We start from the raw sequence: 10663 nt of genomic DNA on the forward strand, positions 1-10663 counted from the left end.
ATTTTGTCTCTTTTTTTTAATTTGTAGGCAGATATACCTAGAGGTTAGTTTAAAATGGATCCAGTAGCAAAAAAAAAATATTGCAGATTTAATTACACTGAAAATGATTTGTTGGTAGCTATAAATGCAGTGAATAGTAAAGATTTGTCTTTAAATAAAGCATCTCAATTGTATAATATTCCCAAGAGTACCCTGAGTAACAAAATAAATAAAAAAGTACCTTTAAGTCGTCAATTAGGGCCAAAAACCGTTTTAACTTGCGAAGAAGAGACTAGAATAGTAAACTGGATAGTTAGCACTGCTAAAGTTGGATTTCCGGTTCATCCAGAGGAAGTAAAGGATTCTGTTCAACTTGTTTTAAATGCATGTAAAAGACCTAATCCCTTTACAAATAATCGTCTTGGCTCTAAATGGTTTGAGCTGTTTTTGAAAAGACATAGTGAAATAACCAAACGAAATACCGAAATTATATCGAAAGCTCGTGCTGCAGTCACCGAAGAAAAGATAAGGGAATGGTTTTGTGAGGTCCAAAAGTTTATAACTGAACAAAATTGTACGGATATATTTGATGACCCTGCTAGAATTTTCAATTGTGACGAAACAGGCATGCAAACATGTCCTGTTAGTGGTAAACTTCTCTGTCCTAAAAAAATGCCAGATTTTTACGAAATATGTGGAGGTTCAGAAAAAGAATGTATAACAGTATTATGCACTTTTTCCGCAGATGGCTATAAATTTCCACCAATGATAATGTTCCCCTATAAAAGGATACCAAAACTAATTGCAAGTACATTACCCGAAAACTATGTCATAGGTCGTTCTGATAGCGGTAGGATGGTTTCACCTGCATTTTTCGAATATATTGCTAATTCTCTCTATCATAATCTGGTTCATAGACAAGTTAAATTTCCTGTGTTACTTTTTCTTGACGGGCATAAAAGTCACCTTAGTCTAGAACTATCTGAGTATTGTGTTAAAAAAGAAATACACATTTTTTGTCTACCACCAAATGCCACACACATTCTTCAACCATGTGATGTATCAATATTCAAGCCATTAAAATCATTTTGGAAAAATGTTGTTCGTGAAAATAAAAAAGATAATGATGAAGAACGCTTTAATAGACACGCGAAAATTATAACTAAATCTAATTTCGGAACACTATTTAAAAAAGCATTCGATAATATTACTATTGAATCTATTATAAATGGTTTTCGTGTTTGTGGTCTATACCCATTCAATCCTGATGCCGTAAATTACAACAAATGCATTTCTAATCGTTTTAAAGAGGTCTGCAGTAATAATAGTGAACACGATAGCTTAAATAGCAATGAACAACCAGTATCATCTTCATCTTGGGTACCGACAAAGTCTGATTTTATCACCACAAAAAAAACTTTACTCTATTTATTAGAAGCAAACATGGGTAAAAATAATTTGGAAAAAAAGCCAAATTATTTAGAACAACTTTTAAATATGTGTGATGAAAGAATAGGAATGATTGAATGTAATACAGAACCAGTGGAACAACTAATCGAGAATACGCTATCAAATTCCGATATTTCGTTATCAAACTTAAACATTTTAGACATTCCAATTGAAATTGATGGTATATTATACAACACTAGCGATATTGATCCATTGAATATAACCCCAGAAACACAAGTTACATATTCAACCGACAAAAATGTGACAAATGAACTAGATCTACAGGAAACCAATGGAAATTGCTATAAGGAGGTTAGTACTACCCACTGTGCAATAATGTGTACTATAAACATACAAGGTATGTTTCCATATAACATATGCAACATCAATTTGCATGTTGAATTTGCGTTTATGTGATGTCCCTGATACTGCTAATGTCCGGTGTTTGCAACCTAATCATCAACATTATAGATCTGTTGATTTCTAACATACCTGCAACTGCAATATAGTGTTTGTTATAAAGAGTTATATTTGTGTTTCATTGTAAACATAGTTAGAACGTTTTATTGAAACCTCTGTACAACATACCTTTGAAACATTACTAATAATTGGAAAAAATACAAAAAAATAAACCCGTATGCGGGTATCGAACTTCGATCGGCGAGTAACCTACCTAAACGGGCCGTAATTCCTACGCGCTAATACCTATCGGCTATCCTACCCACCGTGCAAGAAACTGTTACAAACATTTCAGGAATATACATTTTAAGTTCCAATATTAACATACGAATAGTACATTCCCTGAATATTTCTGTAATGTTCCACAAAAACATGAGTTATGTACATTTTAGGTTCCAATGTAACATTGCGATGAAACGTTCCCTGCAGACCAACATTTACCCACTGTGCATTTTAGGTTACAGAACGTTGTAGCGATGTCTAATTTAAGTTGCAATGCCAACATCGCACCTCAACGTTACCAAGACATCATATTAAACGGTTTAGTTTTACCAATATTTTAAGTTTGTATATAAACATCCCAGAAACGTTGACGTAAAAATATGTTTCAACATCTCTTAAACAAGTATCTGTAACATCGCAGAAACAGCGTAGTAATGTATGGAAAACGATTTATATTTTCAATAAAGAGGACGCCACACCCGCATGTGTTGTCGCAGTCTTACAAACGAGTAACATACCAAATTTACGCTCAGCAGTTCAAGTTTTATGCCTTTAGCTTAAAAATTAGAGTGAATCGACCTATAATGAAACTTGATGATAAGAACTTTATCTGTGTTTTGTTGGAAGTTTTTTTACGACAATTCAGTTTTTAAGCGAGGTATGCTTGTAAAATAAATGTAAATTAAAAATGCTCATAACTCACTTAAAAACTGAATTATTGTAAAAAAACTTCCAACAAAACATAGGTAAAGTTCTTAACATAAAGTTTCATTATAGGTCGATTCACTCTAATTTTTAAGCTAACGGCATAAAACGTGAACTGCTGAGCGTAAATTTGGTATGTTAAGCGTTTGTAAGACGGAGACAACACATGCGGTTGTGGCGTCCTCTTAATAATAATTATAAATATATTATAATAACAAAATTTCCAATTATAATTATATTTATAAAAATAGACAAATATAGTGCTATTTTTATATATATTTTTTAACTTTTTATTGTCAACATATCCCACCCGACGTGACTGCTGCGCGGCTCGCTAAGACACTATGTAAATACCCACACACCAGTCACCACACATAACATTTTTGCATTGCCTTTTTGTGATTGCTCACATTACACTGTTGCCGTGTATTTATTATATTTTAATATTTTTGCTTTATTACCGATTTATTACCTACGTAATACATGATGGATATCCAATCTACTAGTAGAACGGTAAGTTACATTAATTTATATAAAATACTAAATAGGATGCTATTAAAAATTATTACTTGGTGGTGTGCTTTTATTAACGCGTGCTAGTAGGTGTACTGTAGTAGGTACCTACTGTAAGTAAATTAGTACCTATTTACATATTTTTTACCTATTCAGTTATATATTGCTAAATGCTAATGTCCTAAAATAAGTAAAATAATTAGTTTATTATCTTGAAGCCTAATAAAAAAATGCATTATTTATTCTAATATTTTAATACAATTTAGGTTCCAAAAACCAAAAGATGGGTTATAGGGAGTTTTACGGATACAAATGAGTTCAGTGTTGTACCAACAAATTGGTTGATTAGGACATCAAGTCCAGATGGCCGGACTATTATTTATTGTAAATGGCCACCACCACCGACTACTGTTACTAGTGACATCATTAATATAGCAAGTGAACCTCAGATTGATTGGCCAAGCTATAAGATTCGGTTGGCAAATAATGGTAAAGAATTTAGTAAGTATAACTGTTATCCATATAATTTACACAGCTCCAAGTCATAAAATATACAATAATTATAATAATAACACAATACTAATAAAAATAATCATTACAAATCTCAATTATAGCTAATTTCAAGAAAGCATGGCATTACAAATTTGTTTTGAGCTCAGACTCATCTGCGAACGAAGTCGATGAATTAAAAAATAAAAAGCCATGTAGCCATGCTCAAAAATCTCATTTTAATAAGGACTCAAATTCTTCTGAATCTGAAGAAGAAGGTAAAGTATATATATTATATATATATTATGGGGTATGGGGTATATAACATGAAAATATTTGTAATGACGGTTTAAAAAAACTAACAATTTTATTTTTNCACAGAACAAACAGAAGGGAATCTTAAGGCTCATCGAAAAACCGTCCGACATTTCTGAATTTTAAACGTGCTGCCACATACCGAGAAATTCCCTTTTTTTTAAATTTTCTGTGGTTTGTAGCTTCACTGTTAGTCGGCAAGTCCCCTCATAACAACAACAACACATGGCCAACCATAGATAACATAGATTATAAATCGGTTTGATTCACGATTATAGTACTATCTATTTTTTTAAATTTTAGTAATTTTTCTGGTCTTATTATTCTTGAACCTAACATTGTTATAAAATCCAAATATTTTAATTATTTTAATAATTAGTTATTTTGTTATTATTATAGTAACAATAGTATCATAAAATATACTTATTAATACATGCTGATAGACAGTTTCCGCTCAGAATCAGTTTTCGTACACAATGATACTCTGATACTCATAATATTATATCATTGGATGGATTCAAATATAGCACGACCGTAGATAGATGCAATTTTCACTGAATATTTGTGTAAGCATTTTCTAAACACCATAACATTTTCAAAATATTTTGATTTGTGTTGAACTATTTTTATAGGCAAATGAAATTTTCGATTATTATTTGGTTTTTTTTTAAACCGATAAAAAAATTTTCCCTATTATGAAAATCTTGAAATTGTTATACAAGGTCCTTCGTCATTTGTTGTTAATGGAAATTTTAAAAAAAGTTGAACGTTGTATATCCACAATAATTTTTTATGAGCGTTTAAACTTAGAATTTGGACAAAATTCTTAAAAATCATGAAAATTAGCAAATTATATTTAGTTAGAAATTCATTAAAAATTTTCTATTTATATCTAAGATTTAAAAATTTAATACAAGATTTCTTACAAGTTAGTCTATCTTTATCAAAAAAAAAAATTTCTACCGGAAAGTCAAATTCAATTTTTATGAACGTTTGAAGTTGAAATGTTTACAACATTGGATATTCCCTCGATTTCTCTAGTATCGATTTTCTTATTTGGTTGTAATTCAAAAACGAATAATTGCAGACACTTGAAATGTACACCAAATGTTTATTTCATAAATTCAAATACTTGATAAGACTTTCAAAATATTCTAACTCGTTTTAGGCTGTTGACGATCATTTCCATTTTCCTTTTTTTTTGGTAAAAATGTCAATTAAATTGATTTTATCAAAAAGCATGAAAATTTAATACAGGACTCTTGATAACTTGTTACAATAGTAGTTGAAAAATATAAAAATACATGGGCACAATTTTTTTTTATAAGGTTATTTATAGGGCCCTATTTATATAAGGCCTTATAAGGTACCACTTAAGCAGTTTTTTCAACAACTAAATCTAAAAAAATGTATGAATACAGTTATATTTTTAACAGACATTTTAAGTTTAAATTTGGCTAAGATTGCATACTAACACAAAGAATAATCATTTATCAATTTATATTTATATTTTATTGATCGTTTATCATTTAGTTGTAATTCGTTTCCAAAACAGCTCAATTTTTTATAATTATGTTTAATATTTTTCCATCATCACTGATAATTTAAAAATAATATTAACCCACTGTGCATTTTAGGTTACAGAACGTTGTAGCGATGTCTAATTTAAGTTGCAATGCCAACATCGCACCTCAACGTTACCAAGACATCATATTAAACGGTTTAGTTTTACCAATATTTTAAGTTTGTATATAAACATCCCAGAAACGTTGACGTAAAAATATGTTTCAACATCTCTTAAACAAGTATCTGTAACATCGCAGAAACAGCGTAGTAATGTATGGAAAACGATTTATATTTTCAATAAAGAGGACGCCACAACCGCATGTGTTGTCGCAGTCTTACAAACGAGTAAAATACCAAATTTACGCTCAGCAGTTCAAGTTTTATGCCTTTAGCTTAAAAATTAGAGTGAATCGACCTATAATGAAACTTGATGATAAGAACTTTATCTGTGTTTTGTTGGAAGTTTTTTTACGACAATTCAGTTTTTAAGCGAGGTATGCTTGTAAAATAAATGTAAATTAAAAATGCTCATAACTCACTTAAAAACTGAATTATTGTAAAAAAACTTCCAACAAAACATAGGTAAAGTTCTTAACATAAAGTTTCATTATAGGTCGATTCACTCTAATTTTTAAGCTAACGGCATAAAACGTGAACTGCTGAGCGTAAATTTGGTATGTTAAGCGTTTGTAAGACGGAGACAACACATGCGGTTGTGGCGTCCTCTTAATAATAATTATAAATATATTATAATAACAAAATTTCCAATTATAATTATATTTATAAAAATAGACAAATATAGTGCTATTTTTATATATATTTTTTAACTTTTTATTGTCAACATATCCCACCCGACGTGACTGCTGCGCGGCTCGCTAAGACACTATGTAAATACCCACACACCAGTCACCACACATAACATTTTTGCATTGCCTTTTTGTGATTGCTCACATTACACTGTTGCCGTGTATTTATTATATTTTAATATTTTTGCTTTATTACCGATTTATTACCTACGTAATACATGATGGATATCCAATCTACTAGTAGAACGGTAAGTTACATTAATTTATATAAAATACTAAATAGGATGCTATTAAAAATTATTACTTGGTGGTGTGCTTTTATTAACGCGTGCTAGTAGGTGTACTGTAGTAGGTACCTACTGTAAGTAAATTAGTACCTATTTACATATTTTTTACCTATTCAGTTATATATTGCTAAATGCTAATGTCCTAAAATAAGTAAAATAATTAGTTTATTATCTTGAAGCCTAATAAAAAAATGCATTATTTATTCTAATATTTTAATACAATTTAGGTTCCAAAAACCAAAAGATGGGTTATAGGGAGTTTTACGGATACAAATGAGTTCAGTGTTGTACCAACAAATTGGTTGATTAGGACATCAAGTCCAGATGGCCGGACTATTATTTATTGTAAATGGCCACCACCACCGACTACTGTTACTAGTGACATCATTAATATAGCAAGTGAACCTCAGATTGATTGGCCAAGCTATAAGATTCGGTTGGCAAATAATGGTAAAGAATTTAGTAAGTATAACTGTTATCCATATAATTTACACAGCTCCAAGTCATAAAATATACAATAATTATAATAATAACACAATACTAATAAAAATAATCATTACAAATCTCAATTATAGCTAATTTCAAGAAAGCATGGCATTACAAATTTGTTTTGAGCTCAGACTCATCTGCGAACGAAGTCGATGAATTAAAAAATAAAAAGCCATGTAGCCATGCTCAAAAATCTCATTTTAATAAGGACTCAAATTCTTCTGAATCTGAAGAAGAAGGTAAAGTATATATATTATATATATATTATGGGGTATGGGGTATATAACATGAAAATATTTGTAATGACGGTTTAAAAAAACTAACAATTTTATTTTTTTTAGTATATAATATATTGGAGCTGAAGGGTGTAGAGAAGAATACACACAAAATATTATCTACTGCTAATTCCAATCAGCAAATGGAAAATTATAAAAGCTATATATTCACATAATTTTTTAAGTTGGTTCAAGATATAATAATCACATGGTTTCTCTCAGTTTCTATATTTTAATTTAGGGTTTACAGTATTTTTTATACCTACTATGATTTAATTAAGTTTAACTTAATTTTATCTTAATCATTCAAAATTATAAATACATAATATCAAACCTTAACTCAATACCTAAACCATACTTTATTTTGTATAATTTTTATTTTTTTTATAATTCCAAAGAATTCCAGTCAGATACCAAGTATTAAAACTAATAGTATCCTGGAAGTTCCAGAGACCGTGGAAGATTATGGCTTTAATCAGTATGACATGCCATATCCATATGTACTAAATAATAGTCTACTAGAAACCACTGATTCACAAGCCTCTGACAAGCAAATGGTAATTACAATATTAATTATTAAAATAGTAATTAATTTACTGATTAAGTTCAGTACCTAATAAATAATACTTAATAAATAATTTATAGTAATTTTAAGTGTTCAACTGCAATATAATAGGTATTTCTAATAAAAACTAATATGAAAAAAAATAATGACCCAATCTTATAAAATGTACAATTTTGACTAGTTATTTTTACCCCATTTAAATTTATGTATAATTTATGTGTATTATACTGATTTGCTAGATTTTTTGTGGGGAGGGGGGTGAATGTAACTACTTTTATTATTACCTATTTATGTTTAAGTTATAAGCATATAATACAAGTGTTGACTACTTGCACAGTTGCACATACAAAACAAATGTGGTAGGCTTAACATAATATGGTATATTAACAATTAACCAATAAAATATTTAAATTTATATTTGAAAATTAATATATTTTAACCAAAGTAATATTTGTATTTTATCTATTACCCACAAAGGTACAAAAAAAATGCATATAAATCGTATATATATATAAGTAGTTACAATCCCCTTAAAACTGGGTATTAATATAGATGGCTTACCTCTTGCTAAAAGTTCTAAAAGTCAGGTATGGCCGATTCTTGTTTCGATAATTAATTTTTAAGTATTGAGTAATCTGGTTTTACCTATTGGAATTTATCATGGAATGAAAAAACCTCCTTGCGTTCAACAGTACCTATTTGCATGCATTTATTATAGACCTTAAGTCTTTAGTAGATAATGGTTTTGAAATAAATGTTTATATAATCAGATTTGAGATAGGGCATAATAATAAAATAGAAACATTTATTTTATTTAAACATTTGTAGTCTAAAACATGTATGGACCCTCAACATACAGATATACTAGAAAAACTAAATCAAGGAATCATTGAAAATAATTTTATGTTAAAACGTCTATTGGCAAAAATTGAAATAATGGAAACCAATCAAAAAGTAAACTCTACTGGAGGAGATATGTATTTGGATCCAGAATTTATTGCACAATTTCATATTAAAAATGGTGATGGTTACAAATTAGTAGAGGATCATATAATAAACGAAATAGAATATACTCAAAAATTGGTAGGTATTTATATATGTACATTCATGTATTGTGTATAATGTATAGCTATTAACAAATAGTATAAATATCTAGTTAAAATTAAAAATGTATAGTATATAATATTTTTATAGAAAAGTTTTATAAAAACAATCGGTGGGACCAATTTTAAAAACAATGTCATTAGAGTTTTGTCAAAACTCATCACAAACCAATATGCGATAAAATGTTCCTGGACTGGTCGTGGCAAAAATATTGATACCAGAATAGGAGATTCTGGTTTAATGAATTCAATTAAAAGTAATAAATTATAATGGTTTAAATTAGGTTTATTCTTTATTGTTATACAATATTGTCTTTAAAAGTTATAATATTTTACTAGTTTTTAATAGATTTTATTTTTGTGTTTTTAAAGATGTTATTAAAGAACATTATTCCAATACCTACACTGATTCGGAATTCGAAAAAATAGTGGCTGACTGGTTACGCCATGCTAACACAAGATTTTCTAGATCAAAATAGTAAAATATTTTAACTATTCCCAGTTGTAATGTTTTTTTTTATTTATATACAATTCTGTAAGGCCAGATTACTATGTACAAGTTTTTTTTTTATTATGATTTTTATATTGAAGTACATAACTATTTACTTTATCATTACCTAATAAAATTAATTTGAAACAAGCATCAATAGATATTTTTTTTATTATTTTAAATTTTTTAATGCACAAAACTACATATTTTGATAATTGGATAGTAAAAAAAATGTTAATATTATAAGTAAATAATTGCTAATTGCTAGTTGATTGTCTAAACACCAAGACATATACTAATAAAAAATAAATAAAATAATTTTAACATCATATTTTCAGCGTAAAAAAAAAGATTTGGGAAAAGTTACTGACCGTCATTTCAAAAAATTACTAAAAAAAGAAGTAAAAACAAATATGATGAACCTTATTTCAACATCAAATTTTGAACAAAGTCCATCTCAATGTCTACAAGTATTTAATACAAATGATAGTCATGTTGTAAATGATACAATATTTAATTTACCAACGGAGCCAAATATTTTAATTGATCAAAATATTCCAATTTTTAGTAGTGTAAATGATGCTAAAAATAATACTTCAAATAATAATTTTTCTAATACCTCAAATACTGTAGAAACTCACATTTGTGATAAATTACGTGCTTGGAACATACAATTTAATGTTACTCATAACTGTCTTAACTCTTTGTTAAATATTTTACGAACCGAAGGCTTAAATGTTCCTAAAGATGGACGAACTTTAATGAAAACTCCTTCTAAACATACTATTATACAAATGAATAATGGTTCTTATGTACATTTTGGGATCGAACAAATGGTTTATCCAATTTTACATAAACATAAAAATGAATTAACTAATATAAATAATTTAAAGTTTGGTATAAACGTGGATGGGTTACCACTAGCCAAAAGCTCAAAGAGCCAATTTTGGC

At 28.5% G+C, this 10663-nt stretch overlaps 1 protein-coding gene across 1 annotated transcript; it reads left to right on the top strand.

Annotated features, from left to right (window-relative positions):
- The first annotated feature begins 54 nt into the window (after window positions 1-54).
- On the top strand, window positions 55-9850 carry LOC111040570. The gene is made up of 10 exons (XM_022324504.1): window positions 55-829; window positions 1289-1507; window positions 1589-1740; window positions 3594-3828; window positions 3942-4094; window positions 7621-7700; window positions 7953-8111; window positions 8948-9202; window positions 9314-9479; window positions 9595-9850. Exons 1-10 carry the CDS (start codon window positions 55-57, stop codon window positions 9699-9701), a joined length of 2301 nt encoding a protein of 766 aa, XP_022180196.1. The 3' UTR covers window positions 9702-9850.
- The last annotated feature ends 813 nt before the right edge of the window (window positions 9851-10663 follow it).

This window comes from Myzus persicae, unplaced genomic scaffold, assembly GCF_001856785.1.
Source record: "Myzus persicae strain clone G006 unplaced genomic scaffold, MPER_G0061.0, whole genome shotgun sequence".
Taxonomy (NCBI): domain Eukaryota; kingdom Metazoa; phylum Arthropoda; class Insecta; order Hemiptera; family Aphididae; genus Myzus; species Myzus persicae.

Coding starts and splice junctions, on each gene's coding strand:
- LOC111040570 (XM_022324504.1), top strand. CDS start 55: ATGGATCCAGTAGCAAAAAAAAAATATTGCAGATTTAATTACACTGAA. Junction 3,829..3,941: donor AAATAATGGTAAAGAATTTA/GTAAGTATAACT, acceptor TCTCAATTATAG/CTAATTTCAAGAAAGCATGG. Junction 4,095..7,620: donor TTCTGAATCTGAAGAAGAAG/GTAAAGTATATA, acceptor TATTTTTTTTAG/TATATAATATATTGGAGCTG.